At 47.9% G+C, this 15,177-nt stretch overlaps 1 protein-coding gene across 2 annotated transcripts in view; it reads right to left on the bottom strand.

The window, feature by feature from the left end:
* The window catches only part of ATXN7 (ataxin 7), a 90,592-nt gene that overhangs the window by 61,623 nt on the left and 13,792 nt on the right, over nt 1–15,177 (bottom strand). Inside the window, exons 1-3 of one of the 2 annotated variants that reach the window (XM_018554703.1) lie at nt 12,370–12,541; nt 11,992–12,180; nt 8,045–8,107 (exon numbers count right to left, since the gene is read on the bottom strand). In XM_018554703.1, the coding sequence (XP_018410205.1) occupies nt 8,045–8,107; nt 11,992–12,172 (244 nt within the window). In that variant the 5' untranslated portion in view covers nt 12,173–12,180; nt 12,370–12,541. Of the gene's footprint in view, nt 1–8,044; nt 8,108–11,991; nt 12,181–12,369; nt 12,542–15,177 lie in introns of those variants that run through there. The other variant, XM_018554713.1, reaches the window with a different exon arrangement.

Genomic DNA, 15,177 nt, shown 5'->3' with positions numbered 1-15,177 from the left:
CATTCACCTAAAATCTTCCAATACCTCAACGCAAGAGATCATTTGTGTGATTGGGCCGGATACAGATCATAGAAAGTTCAGGACAATATGGCATCTTTACATCAGTTCTCTGCCTTCCCTTCTGTCCGTGTCAAAAGCACTTCTCTCTGAAGGACGGAAAGAAATTTTAGAGGGGTTTTGATGTGCCATGCCTGAGAAAGTAGCCTGAGCAGATACGAAACGCGTTGATGGTGTTTAGCATAACAAAATAAAGTTATTTTTTAACCACCTGCTGTCCGGCCGTTGTATTTAAACCGCCGGACAGCGGCTTCTTGAATGCGGTTGGGCGTTTTTAAACGTCCCATCGCGCCCGGCTTTGAATGTAAACAGCCAGCGATGGCTGTTTACATACAAGCGTTCAGACGTCTGTAGACGCCCGATCACTTGTAATATGTGTGCGGGTGTGCGCCCCCCTCCGTCGCAGCCGCTGCTGGCGATCCCGAGCTCGGCTGTTTCCGGTGTGAGCCCGGGACCAGCACAGCAGCTCTGCGGCTGGAGTTCAGTACACGAGCTCCATTTGATCTCCTGCTCCTCGTTGAAATGCAGGAAGTGATGTGTATTACATCACTGCCTGCATTCCTATGTCACTCTCCAGTACAGAAACCGGAGAGAAGCTGGTGAAGCAGGTCTCTGCTTCATCAGCTTCTCTGGGGGTCGCTAGGTGACATTAGGGGTCTTAGAGAACCCTGATGTCTCCATAAAGGGGACCTGTCACTGCAAATTGGCTATCACATTGGGAGCTTATTTGCTCCCTATGTGATAGCAATAAAGTTAAGTGAAAAAAAAGGTTTAAAAAATTAAACAAAAAAAAAAAAAGAAAATTAAAAGTCGCATATCAAAAGCAACAAAAAAAATTAAAGTCCCCCACACCCCACGCAAACATGCGTCGAGTCCGCCTACGTGTGCGAAAACGACGATTACATCCATTGAGCTGCACATGTTACGTATCGCCGCGAACGTCGGAGTGAGAGCAATCATTTTAGGGCCATCAATCACTGATAACACTAAACTGATGAGCGGTAAAAGCTTTTAAAGCGTCGGCTATGGTCAATTTTGGGTATGGTAGTTTTTTGCGATTTAGCGGGTGTGCGCAATTTTAAAGCTTGACATGTTTGGTGTCTATTTACCCGACGTGACCCGATCTTTTATATTTTACCAAAAAATTGGGTAATAATAAATGTTTTATAACATAACGTAGGGAGAATAGGGTTTTTTTCCCAAAATTTTCAGTACTTTTTTCATTATATAGTAATTAAAAAAAAAAAAAAAAATGCAGGGGTGATTAAATACCACCAAAATAAAGCTCTATCTGTCCCAAAAAATGGTAGAAAAATCATTTCAGTACAGCGTTACATGACGGAATAAACGTCAGTCAAAGTACTGCAGCGCTGAACACTGAAAAATGGCCTGGCCAGGAAGGGGGTGTAAACACCGCGGTCTTCAAGCGGTTAAACTGGAACTGAAGCCAAAACAAGTTTTGGATATAGTAATACGGAAGGAGCCCTGGGGCCATCCTAAAAACAAAATATGAAACATAATTTGTGTTTAAAAGTCAGAATTCTGTGTTTGAAAAACAGAATTCTGGAGATTAAGAAGAGTCAGAATTCTTTTGTAATAATTCTGAGTTTGAAACACAGAATTACATTTAATATTTATTTTTAGCATGGCCCCAGGGCTTTTCCATACCCGTCAGCTATTTTTTGCCATTGCTGAGATTTCCCTTCACTTCCTGTCCATTGGCCACAACAGGAAGTGAGGAAATCCCTCCAAAGACAGTGAAATCTCTGGTGGTCAGCAGGGTCACCAGAGCTAGTCTCCCCATTGGAAGATTTCCCATCTATTCCTCTTCTGATGACAACCCAAAATTTGGGATTTACTTTCACCAGGACACACAGAGAGGATTAATCTCCCTAACGGGGGCAAAGAAAAACCTGACGGGTTCTAATTCCTCTCCACTCTATCCAAAACTAAAAAAAAAGGTTTGGGCTTCAGTTGTACTTTAATACAGTCAAATCTAAGAAGAGGCCTTTCTGGTGATTTCAAGAATAACTAACCCTGTCAGTGTGGCTACCCCCGCACTGCAAAGGGTTAAAGGCTCATTTTGGTCTAGGGAGGAAAATAAAGTTATAATCGCCCGATCCTTGGAAACGGCTTGCTCTTAGACCGGTCCCTGTAACCTCTCTTCCCCTCCGCTGCAGAGGTCTAAGGTCCTGTGAGTTATGTTCTATACAATGCATAGGACCTGAGGGACATACCATTGCTGCAGTAGAGAGAGGTTGGAGGGAGCACTGTCACAACCAGCCATCTCTGTGGTTCAGGTGACTATAACTGTTATTTTCCCCCTAGACCAAAATGAGCACTTAAAAAGGGAGATCTATGAGGTGAGTGCTTTTCACTCACCTCATAGTTCTAGCCGACCTGTGACAATGAGACTGTCACAGGTCGGCTCAGTAGATCGGGAGGTGAGCGAACACATACCGGCGTTCGCTCACCTCTCGATCCAGTCACAGCTCTCTGCCGTGACAGGGGAGGGGCTGGATTCCCCCGCTCCGATCCGCCAGCGCTGACTGGCGGAACGGACGGGGGAGGGTACAGCAGGCTCTGCCTCTAGATAGGCAGAGCCAGGTGTCAGTCACGCAGCTGGGCGAATCCAGACATAATTGTCGGGATCCGCTGCGGCGTCTCAGTATACCACGAGCTGTAGCTTGCGTTATACTGAGCTTAGGGTGACGGGAGGACGCTAGTTTGTGTCCTCCCGTTACCCTGGAGATCTATGAGGTGAGTGCTTTTCACTCACCTCATAGTTCTAGCCGACCTGTGACAATGAGACTGTCACAGGTCGGCTCAGTAGATCGGGAGGTGAGCGAACACATACCGGCGTTCGCTCACCTCTCGATCCAGTCACAGCTCTCTGCCGTGACAGGGGAGGGGCTGGATTCCCCCGCTCCGATCCGCCAGCGCTGACTGGCGGAACGGACGGGGGAGGGTACAGCAGGCTCTGCCTCTAGATAGGCAGAGCCAGGTGTCAGTCACGCAGCTGGGCGAATCCAGACATAATTGTCGGGATCCGCTGCGGCGTCTCAGTATACCACGAGCTGTAGCTTGCGTTATACTGAGCTTAGGGTGACGGGAGGACGCTAGTTTGTGTCCTCCCGTTACCCTAAGGAGAACTATGGGGGAAAGCCTTAACCCCATAGTTCTCCTTTAAGCCTTACAGTACACTGCAAGGGTTAATATTAGGAGTTCTGCTTTAAAAGCTTTCTTTGTGGGTAAATTCATGTCTTCAAAGAGTCTTCAGAACCTTTGTGCAAGCATGTTTTGCATATGTATCAAGCGTCTGGTGTTTTTGTTTTGGCCAATGGAAAGCACGCATTTTGCACATTTACAGTGGTACCTCGGTTCACGAACTTAATTCGTTCCACGTTTCTGGTTGCGAACCGAATTGGCGGCGAACCAAATCAAACTGTGATCAGACCGCCATCTCGACTAGAAGAAGCCATGACCATGTGTCAGAGCGGGAAAGATGGTCGCTGTCGTGTTCGTCACCCAATGCGGAGTTCGTGAACGGCAGAAAAATTTTGCCGAACTTCCTGTTCGCGAACCGAGGTACCACTGTACCTTGAAGTCTACAGGGCCGAAAAACAGGCACAACAGAAACGAATGGAATGCCGAACGTTGCAGTGCGCATTATAAATGGGGGCCGTGGCGTTGTACCATCAACTTTCAACCAGTAAGACTGGCTCGGCCACGTTTTCTTTTTTCTTATTTTGACTGGAGTTCCTATAAAACGAAAACTAACATTTGGGTTTCAGGTGAAGTCTGAAGACACCCGAGGGCCCATTCACACCACATCCAGATCAGATTGTGTCCAGACCCAAAATGCATCCTAATGTATCCCTATGCTGTTTCTGGCCTCTGTTCACACCAGTGCAGTCTGTTGCAGACCAGACAAATACTGCATATCACATTTTCTCTGGTCTGGAATGCACACAAAAGGCATGGAAACGCATGAAAAGTGCATGAAAAGTGCATACAAACACACCTGAAAGCCAATTTTAAGCACACGAAAAAACCCAGCTCAGGAACGCGGCAAAATGCAATGCACTGCGTTCCAGACCTGGTCCTGGAAAATGGTGTGAACCTGCCCTAAAACCTTATAAGCTATCCCCAAAAAGGTGTGCGTTATATTCTCCTCATACATTATTAATGGTAGCGTAGCAGCAATCGTTTTGAGCAACGACAAAGCTGCCAGCACAGATGCATCTTTTTGATGATCCCATATAACATCCTTTTTCTACAGACTAGATCTACTACACCATAAAGTGCTTTCCCGTTTTCTGTCATCCTGTTTTCGGCAAACCCAAAACACATGTACAGGGTGATTCACAGAAGGGTGAAGAGTTTGGAGAAGGCCGGAGAAGAGAACAATCTAGGACAACATAGCTGAACTGGAAAGTAGGGATGCACTGATACCGGTATCGAGTAGCGATATTTGTGGGTTTTTTTTTTGGTACTCACCGATACTGAACACTGGAAGTCCCATTCAGGAAGCCAGGCAGCGTGTAAAGACTCGCCACTCAGCTTCCCGATTAGCAGCGAAGCCGTCTCCATGCTTCTTGTCACTAGGTGACGAGAAAGCATAGAGCCGGCTTTCTGGCCAATCAGGAAGCCGGGCGCTGTGTAATGACGCGACGGCTTGGCTTCCTGATTGGTCGGGAAGCTGGCTCCATGCTCTCCCGTCATGAGGTGACGACGGAGCATGAAGCCGGCTTCCGACCAATCAGAAAGCCGGGCGCCGCGTCATTACACGGCGCCTGGCTTCCTGATTGGCCAGCTTCCCGCAAATCCGGAAAGCGCGTCATTATCCGCCTCCTGATTGGCCGGGAAGCCGGCTCCATGCTCTCTCGCCACTTGTGACCAGAGAGCATGAAGTCGTCTTCCAGGCCAATCAGGAAGCCAGGCAGTGTGTAATGATGCACTGCCTCGCTTCTTGATACCGGAAGTATCGGGCTAGGCATCGGAGGAGCATTTGTGTGAGTACGAGACCTAGCGTTGACTGCTGCATCTTCTGTGTCCCATGGTGTCTATCCGCCTGAGTGCATTGACTTACCCTGTGTCCCTCCTCTTCCCCTGGCGCAAGTCTCTACTGCACATACGCCAGCCCCATGATCCTTCACGGCCGTTCAAGAATCTTCAGACAGCAGCGAGCGGCGGAGGCACATGTAAGTTTTTACCTATTTGGTAACTTTTTTTTCTATGTTTTTGCCTGCTAGCAGTAGATATAGGCAAAAAAACTAGGGCTGTGCAAATTAACGATTAATTTCTTGATTAATCGTTAATCTTTTTGATCGATTAAATTTTTTTTTTAACTTTCTGCACGAGCGCCAGCCAAGGCATTGGCCTATACACATACAGCACAACAATGAAGTAATACAATGAACTAGGATCACACTAATCCAGCACGTTATTATTCTGAGTTGCCCCACTCAAGCGGCGGCCATATTGAGTGGGGCACGTGAGATTAATAAAGTGCTGGATGAGTGTGATCCTAGTTCATTTTATTACTTCATTGCTGTGCTGTATGTGTATAGGCCAATGTAGTTGGATCTGTATGTGAGTTATAATTAATCAAAATTAATCGATTAAAAAAAAATGTGATTAATCGAACAGGAAAATTCTAATCATTACCAGCCCTAAAAAAAATTTAAAAGTTTAATTATACTTTAAGGCCGCAGACATGGCAGAGTGAGTCACCTTTATTCAGTCATCACAGGGTCGACCTGTGCCAAAAAAAAAAAAAAAAAACCCCATGGGTTACCAGTGCTAACCTCTCTTTCAGAGATCATTAGTTGCCTGGCTGTCATGCTGGATTACCAACTTCAATATATGCGACACAGACCCGTTGTGAACATCAGACATTCTGACTTGACTGGCTTTGTGTCCGTTTCGGGTCCTTCAGAAAGTACTGAAGCCTGGGACAGCCAGCATTATCGGCAGTTCAGAAACGGAAACCTTCATATTTTTCTCAGTGCGGGTTTCCAAGATCAACTATTCTGAAACCTTGTCAGAGGAACTGAAGCTGGAGAAAGTTTAAAACTCGATACCGAGAACGCAACCAGAAGGTGTGAAACCAGCACAAGCGCAACCTGAAAAATATCCCGAGAAGTAAATAAACAAGTACACTATGTACAGAACCTTCATCGGCCTTCACTGGCACCCTCATCCCATTCTGTCATGCTCACCTTCTTGCTTCATGCCAGTCTGTCAGGTGGACCCTCTTACTTCAACACCTTGAGTCAATCAATGATCCAGGAATAGTATGCAGATGAGTAGATTTAAAAGTATGCTTTTCACTTCATTCCAACTTACCTGAGCTGCATGATTCTCCGGGGTCAGTAAATCAAAGTACTAATGCCAGACACAGCCAGGCAGCTAGCATTTTCAGGACAGCGACGGTAAATGTGTCTCTTATGACACATTTACTTTAATAATAACGATTATAAATTATTTGCGGAAATTAGAGAAACCTTTGACTTAAAAGGAGAACTATGAGGCGAGTGAAAATCACTCAGCCTCATAGTTCTAGCCGACCCGTGACAATGAAACTGTCACACGTCGGCTCAATAGATTGGGAAGTAGCTCGCTCACTTCTCGATGATGTCCCTGCAGAGAGCTGTGACTGTCACTCACGGCTCCCTGCACGGATTTCCCCCCTGTCCGACCCTCCAGCGCTGACTGGCGGAACGGACGGGGGAAGGTACAGCTGGCTCTGCCTCTGGATAGGCAGAGCCAGCTGTCAATCCCGCAGCTGGGTGGATCGCAACAGTAATATCGGGATCCGTCCCGGCCGCGGCAGCTCAGTATACCGCGAGCTACAGCTGAGCTTTGGGTGACGGGAGGAAGCTAGTTTGTGTCCTCCCGTTAGCCTTAGGAGAACTATGGGGAAAACCCTGACCCCATAGTTCTCCTTTAAAGCAGCTCTGCACTCTGAACTGTAAACACAATTCAGCGCCTCCCCACAACCCCCTGAGAAGGCTACGTCACCATCGCCCTACCGATGCACTCTGAGAAAAATACGTCACCATTGCCTTCCTGCTGCCCCCTGGGTAGGCTACGTCACCAGCGCCTTCCTGCTGCCCCCCTGGGTAGGCTAAGTCACCAGCGCCCTTTAGGAAGTGGACAAACTGCGAGATTTCAAGAAGTCTTTTTAGCCTTTTAATTAGTTGTGGTGCATTGGCAGCTCATTTATAATGAATAGGCTAACGTAACGCAATGCACGGTAATGTATGCCACAGTGTGCTTTAATGCTCCGCAATGGAAGCTTTAGTGTGAACGGGTCCACAAAGATGATCACCCAATGCCCGTTATATCACTGGGATCTACTGGTCACCTTCAAGGGTAGCAGACCCTCAGCCATCTTTACGGGGTGGAAAAGGCTTTTCCGAGTTCAAACTTTGCGGCAACCAATTGTTCCTTCAGAAAATGTTGTAAAAGGTGTTTAAAGAAAGTACAGACGTGGCTGTTTGTTTGGTACGGGTGCACATGTCGACCTGTTGAGGGTAAGGTAGATCTTTCAGCAGTCAGATCAGCGCCTAAACTTTATTTTTAGGATATTCTTGTCCCCACTGTCCTGATGAACGTTGTCAGTGGACAGAAGAAGAGAAATCCAAAATTCTTTGATTGTCACTAGAACAGGAATGGGAAGGAAAAATTACAATGGCGGCATCTGTTCTGGTGACGTGTCTTAGAGGGGATTTCCACCCAGATTTACTCTTGCTCCCTGTTTCCAGTACAGGAAGCGAGGGAAAATCTCCCTAATGGGGCAAACAAAGAAAAAACCCCACAAACGATCACCCCTAAAACACACAAGAAAATGTTTGGGTAAAAGATACAAATGACCAACAGTCATGTACAGTCCCTTTCTAGTTTCTGCAGGAGGGAGCAGCCTTGACATATAATAAAGCGGGGGGATCAGACTCAATGGCAGATCATAGCGATCACTCACCCTCCTTGCTGAGTCTCATGGCTTCTCGTTTCTTATCAATCTCCTTTAACGTTTCATCCATTTCTGGAAAGAATCAGAGAGACAGATATTGGTTAGTGTGGCACAGCCAATGACTTCTCAAATCACTTCCTGGAACTGCTAATGGTTCTAGTCTCGGGGAACCAGCAGTTACTAGACCAACACACAAAGTTAAAAAAAGCTTGCCAGCTTGCCATGGCAAGTATTACCACCTGGGTCAAGTCATTCCTGAATTCAGTCAGGTTGTTCTAAATTTAGGCCTGCTTCAGAAAACCGCTGACCCATTAGGTGGGCAGACTGGGGGGATCCTGAATTGTAAAAATGTACTGAGTTGGAAACAGCAATTCCTGCAGTGCTCTGGATTTGGGTCACGTGACCGGAAGGAGCCCCGCCGGGTCACGTGACCGGAAGGAGCCCTGCTGCCCCAGATGGTGGGGCAGCAGGGTTGGTTTTAATTTTTTCTTCTTTTTTCACTTTATGATCACTGCATGTCCCGGGCGTCGGGAGATAGGAACTCCACACCCCTGCCAAGCCTCGGTTGGCCTTGTGGGAAATCCAGCCCTGGTTATGGGAAGGGAAATGTTTGCTGCCCTGGTGCACTTCAGGTGTAAAGTAACCTAAATAAATAGTAAACAGTTTTTTTTTAAAGGGGAACTGCAGGCAGAAATTTTGTCACATATCTGGATAGGACATGTCACACCTTTCAGAGATATCGTCATGTATTTCAATCCAGTCACCATCCACTAAGAAATCCCAACTTGAATCCTGTATTATAAGGGGTCATTCCCCTTTATTTCCATTGTGTTAGACCGCCGGCCACTACGTCCGCTCCTTCCCTAGGCCAACATTCCCCGTGTATTTCATCTACCAGTTGCAAGCAATATAACATCGTCGCTCACTGTAGTGGGAGGACTCAGGAGTGCCAAGACTTCTAACCTGACCCGAGCACTAATAGTCCGGTATTTGATTGACAGGTGAGGATTAGGGATATACCAAAATACTAGTATCGGTGCAGAGTACTTGGGTGAGTACTCGTCCAAATGCTCCGATGCCTAACCCAATACTTCCGGTATCAGGAAGCTGGGCAGCGCGTCATTACACGCTGTCCAGCTTTCTGATTGGCCGGGAAGCCGGCTCCTCTCTCATCACCTCAGGGCGAGGGAGCATGGAGCCAGCTTCCCGGCCAATCAGGAAGCTGGGCGCCGTGTCGTTACACAGCAGTCCGGCTTCCTGATTGGTCAGAAAGCCGGCTCCATGCTTTCTCGTTCCCCCCCCCCCCCAAAAAAAAATATCGGTACTCGATACAGAAATACCGGTATCGCTGCATTCCTAGTGAGGATACTCCTGCTCTGTCCCACCCACTAACTGCATCATCTGACAGGTCCGGAGACTCCTGGTTTGCCCCGCCCACCAATGCTGGCAGGTGAGGTTTACATTGGTCACATACATGCCCACAATCCCGCCAAAACACACAATTCCCATTGCATGATGGGAATTGTAGTTTGTACCAGCGGCACCGCACAGCGAGCGTCAGGGATGTTGCTGCTTTTTGTGATAACTCCACTGGATGCCACAAATCTGCCGTGCTCTCTCCAGCCAAGCTACAGCATTGAGAGAATTCATCATCACATCTGTAACACACACGTACAGAAGTGATGGTGCAAATTAAAGCGGAAAGCCATGAATTCAATTCTGTAGATACTTGGTCCAGCTTGGCTCTGCGCAAGTGTCCATATCTGAAGGGGTGGCTGGGGATGCTGAAAATCACCATCGTTGTCACGCTACATATAGCGATAGCTGGTGTTCTATCGAATCCTCCAACTCGTCGAGACCTCCAACTCCCGTCATTGCGCCTGCGCAGCCACCCAAGAGAAGTATCAAGCTGTGCAATCTGCGGCTGTGCGCCTGCACCCGATGCCACAAGCACCGACGGGAGTTGGAGAACCCGATGACAATTTCGGAGCTGCACGGCCGCACCTACGGGAAGTGGAGAAGTCAACGAGGATTACAAAAACTGCCGGCTGCCGCACGCGCACCAGCGCCGTCTCGTCAAAATCTGAAACAGATATGACGTCAGAAGTTGGAGATCTTAACAGAACACCGGAATCTTCTGGGTTGATCTCCAGCAGCTTTCCATCTGCGGACGCAGCACCGGAAGTTGCTTGCTCGGCAGGGCCGCCCTTCAGAGAACATCTTGAGGGGAATTTAGCAAAACTGGAGCAGATAAAATCTGGAGCAGTTGCCCATGGCAACCAATCAGCTTCTCTCCTCAGTTTGCTCAGTTAAGAGTTGAAAATGAAAGAGAGTAGCTGATTGGTTGCCATGCACAGCTGCTCCAGTTTTGATAAATTCTCCTCAAGGTGTTCTCTGAATGGCGGCGGTGCCAAAACATCGTCTTCCAGTGCTCAATGTGCAAAGCGGAAGTAGGTGGAGACGGAGCTGGAAGATCCCGGCTATTACTGTATGTAGTGTAGATGATTACAGTGATTTTTAGCATCCCCAGCAGCCTTCTGGATATCAGATACTTACATCCAGCCAAGCTACACCAATGTAAGTCTCTGTGAAAGATCATTCCCCGAATTCCACTTTAAAGTGACACTAAACTCAGGATTTAGGGCTTTTCCCCATAGTTCTCCTTAGGGTAACGGGAGGACACAAACTAGCGTCCTCCCGTCATCCTAAGCTCAGTATACCACGAGCTACAGCTCGTGGTATACTGAGACGCCGCAGCTGATCCCGACAATTATGTCTGGATCCGCCCAGCTGCGTGACTGACAGCTGGCTCTGCCTAACTAGAGGCAAAGCCAGCTGTACCCGCCCCCTGCCCCGTCCGTTCCGCCAGTCAGCGCTGGTGGATAGGAGCGGGGAGGGGGGAATCAAGCCCCTCCCCTGTCATGGCAGAGAGCCGTGACAGGATCGAGAGGTGAGCGAACGCCTGTATGTGTTCGCTCACCTCCCGATCTACTGAGCCGACCTGTGACAGTCTCATTGTCACAGGTCGGCTAGAACTATGAGGTGAGTGAAAAGCAATAGCCTCATAGTTCTCCTTTAAATTTTAAAAAATGTATTCAAAACACTATTACAACAATGTATCTTATTTGTGTATTACTCGGCTGTAGATCCTCAAATCATCTCTGAATTGGTGCTGACACTGTCCTTCCTTCTGGAGGGGGCTACTTTTGTTCCCCATGGTCCCTGTGTGTGTTGTAAAAGAGCCATCTCTCCAAGCTCGCTCCTGTGATGGACTACAATCTCAATACAAATTAGTAAACTACACATGACATTGTAGTCCATTATAGGAGTGAGCTTGGAGTGGTGAATACTTTACAACACACACAGGGACCATGGGGAACAAAAGTAGCCCCCTCCAGAAGGAAGGACAGTGTCAGCACCAATTCAGAGATGATTTGAGGATCTACAGCCGAGTGATACACAAATAAGATACATTTTTGTTACTAGTTAATGTAAGATGTAACTGGCGAGTTTGGTGTCACTTTGAGTTCAGCGTTCTCACAGCTGATCCTTGCGGGAAGCCGGTGCCAGGAATGTGCTTCCTTTTATACCAGGTTTGTCGCACAGAAGGCATTCAGAATTCAGGACTGTGCCTGGAAACTACAAAGTGAAAGACATGAATTTCCAAGGACATATTTCAGAAGTGGGACTGTGCCTGATGACGACAGACAGGTGACTGTCATGGGCTTCCAGGGACTGTGCCTGATGACCACAGACAGGTTACTGCCATGGACTGTGCCTGATGACCACAGACAGGTGACTGTCATGGGCTTCCAGGGACTGTGCCTGATGACCACAGACAGGTGACTGTCATGGACTTCCAGGGACTGTGCCTGATGACCACAGACAGGTGACTGCCATGGACTGTGTCTGATGACCAGACAAGTGACTGCCATGGACTTCCCCTCCACACTCACCGTCACCCCCGTGTAGTCTGGACGCCTCCAGCCAGGTGATCCACGGCTGCCCCAGCATGGCTCCGGGACTGGGCTGGGCCGCCATCGCGTTGTCCCCCTGCTGCTGCTGCTGTTGCTGCCGCCGCCGGGCCCCCGCTCTGCGCTGCTCCGCTCTGACGTCATCCTCGGGCCGCTCCGACATTCTTTCCGCTACAATGTAACAAGAAAGTGATGAGATGGGGGAGGAGGAGCGGGTATCCCCCCACCGCGACCAGCGGCATGCCAGGACCCCAGCTCCTCCCCGCCCGGCAACAAAGGGGTTAAACACGTGTATACACAGCGCCACGGCCAGCGCTGGCGAGATAGAGTGCCCCTCCCCCCACACCGGCACAGGCTTACCGCTTGATCCCGGGGGTTAGGTGAGGCGTAGAGCCCCCAGGGGGCCACAGCGGGTCATCACGACCCCCAATCTTCCCCGTATGACCCTGCCGGGGATTCCGGAGGCCAGAGCGGAATTACAGGTCTTCCTTCACCCGGCTCGTCCCTCCCAACCCCCGCCCTCCCCGACAGGAACTTCCCGCACACACGGGAGGAGGAGGAGTGGGAGGAGCCGGGGAGGAGCCTTCCACACCAGCTGACAGCTCACACACATGTCACTGACTAAACCATACATCATCATCCACACCATACATCATCAATACACACTGTAAACCACATACAGTTTACACACAACATAAACATCGTACACAATCTGTACACCATACACATCTCATCCATGCCTACCACACACACATCACCCATGCCTTCTATACACCGTACAGTGCCTATGCCTTCTACATGCCATACACATCACCCATGCCTTCCATACAAATCACCCATGCCTTCCATACACATCACCCATGCCTTCTATACTCCATACACATCACCCATGCCTTCCATACACATCACCCATGCCTTCTATACTCCATATACATCACCCATGCCTTCTATACTCCATACACATCACCCATGCCTTCTATACTCCATACAGTGCCTACGCCTTCTACACGCCATACACAACAGTGACATCACCCATGCCTTCTATACTCCATACAGTGCCTACACCTTTTACACGCCATACACAACAGTGACATCACCCATGCCTTCTATACTCCATACAGTGCCTACACCTTTTACACACCATACACATAGTCTACGCCTTCTATACACCGTACACATCGTCTACGCCTTCTATACACCGTACACACCTTCTATACACCGTACACACCTTCTATACACCGTACACATTGTCTACACCTTCTATACACCGTACACATCGTCTACGCCTTCTGTAAAGACATCCATAGATTTCTCATCATCTCTACCTTCCATATAGACATCTACAGTATATATTACCAATTATTTATACCTTTGATACAAATCATTTATACCTTCTATATACAGATCTATACATGTCCTATTATCTCCACCTTCTGTAGACCCATCATAAGGATGCGATCCTCTGGAATTCAATAACGGACCGTCGAGGCAAACTTTTTATTGTGTAAAATATGGTATATGATGATATGGATATACCAAGTTCATTAAATCTAAGCTTTTCCATATATGCATTTATAGACCTCATTACAGAGCCATAGGTTTCACATAATCTATAGGTTAAATATTAGGGCTGGTAATGATTAAAATTTGCGTGTTCGATTAATCGAATTTTTTTAAAATCTATTAATCGATTAATTTTGATTATAACGCACATATAGATCCAACTACATTGACCTATACACATACAGCATTAATCTCACGTGCCCCACTCAATATGGCCGCCGCTTGAGTGGGGCAACTCAGAATAATAACGTGCTGGATTAGTGTGATCCTAGTTCATTTTATTACTTCATTGCTGTATGTGTATAGGACCCACACATGGTTAATTGTTTCAGTCCGCCCTTAGTAGCTTGACATGTACACATGGGGTGGGCCGGGTCACCACTTGGGGAAGGGGGGACTCATCCCCCCTTCCCCAAGTGGCTCCATCGGCTAACGAAGGGAAGAGGGGGAGGAGTGCGATGACGTCACGGACATCGCCGTCACCGGACTCCTCCCCCCTTCCGTTCGTTAGCCGTCACGGACATCGACGTGACCGGACTCCCCCCCCCTTCCCTTGCCGACAGAGCCACTTGTGGAAGGGGGGAGAAGTCTGGTGACGTCGATGTCCGTGACGTCACCGCATCTGCAACAGAATTTCCGGAAGACCCGGAAGCCGGCGGAGAGGTGAGTACCGATCAAAATAATTTTGATTGATCAAAAAAATGAACGATTAATCGAGGGATTAATCGTTAATTTCCGCAGCCCTATTAAATATACATCTAAAGTTGACGAATATCTATAGATTATATACTAAGGATATATCGATATTAGTATCATTGCCGATACCGAGTATTTGGGTGAGTACAGTACTCTCCCAAATACTCCAGGATGCTTATTCCGATACCGGAACTTCCAGTATCAGGAAGCCAGGCGGCGAGTCATTTGATGCCACCCAGCTTCCTGATTGGCTCCATACTCCCTCAGCACTTGGCGATGAGAGAGTATGGATCCGATTTCCTGGCCAATCAGGAAGGGGGGGAGGGTGGTAATGACTCACCTCCCGGCATCCCGATTGGTCGATAAGCTGGCCGATCAGGAAGCCGGGCGGCGAGTATTTACCCACCCCCCAGCTTCCTAATTGGCCAGAAAACCGGCTCATTGCTCCCTCGTCACTTGGTTAGGAGAAAGCATGGAGCCGGCTTCCCGGCTAATCAGGAAGCCAGGTGGCGAGTCATTACACGCCGCCCAGCTTCCTTAATGGGACTTCCGGTATTGGTATTCGTTATCGGCGAGTAACGGAAAAAAATATATCGGTATCCTATTATATACACATACACACATTTCATATCATATATGCATTAAATACACCTAGCCAAACACACATAATTTATTGTATACATACATTTATATCTACATATTACATCATCTGCGTATTTTATACACAGACATCTACAGATTTGTTATAATCTATTTCCTATATAAACACAGAAATTGAAGAGGACGCATTTTCTACGTCACTACCCCATAGTCACTTCCCATTATCTGTACCCCATGCACATAGACTTTACACACATAGGAGGGGGGTCCTTACAAACCTGCTGACAATTCACAACGGTCATACACATT

The sequence above is a fragment of the Nanorana parkeri genome, unplaced genomic scaffold, assembly GCF_000935625.1.
Source record: "Nanorana parkeri isolate BGI_ZX_2015 unplaced genomic scaffold, ASM93562v1 scaffold9, whole genome shotgun sequence".
NCBI lineage: Eukaryota > Metazoa > Chordata > Amphibia > Anura > Dicroglossidae > Nanorana > Nanorana parkeri.
Note: the sequence above shows the minus strand (reverse complement) of the source record. Positions and strands in the feature narration are given on the sequence as shown.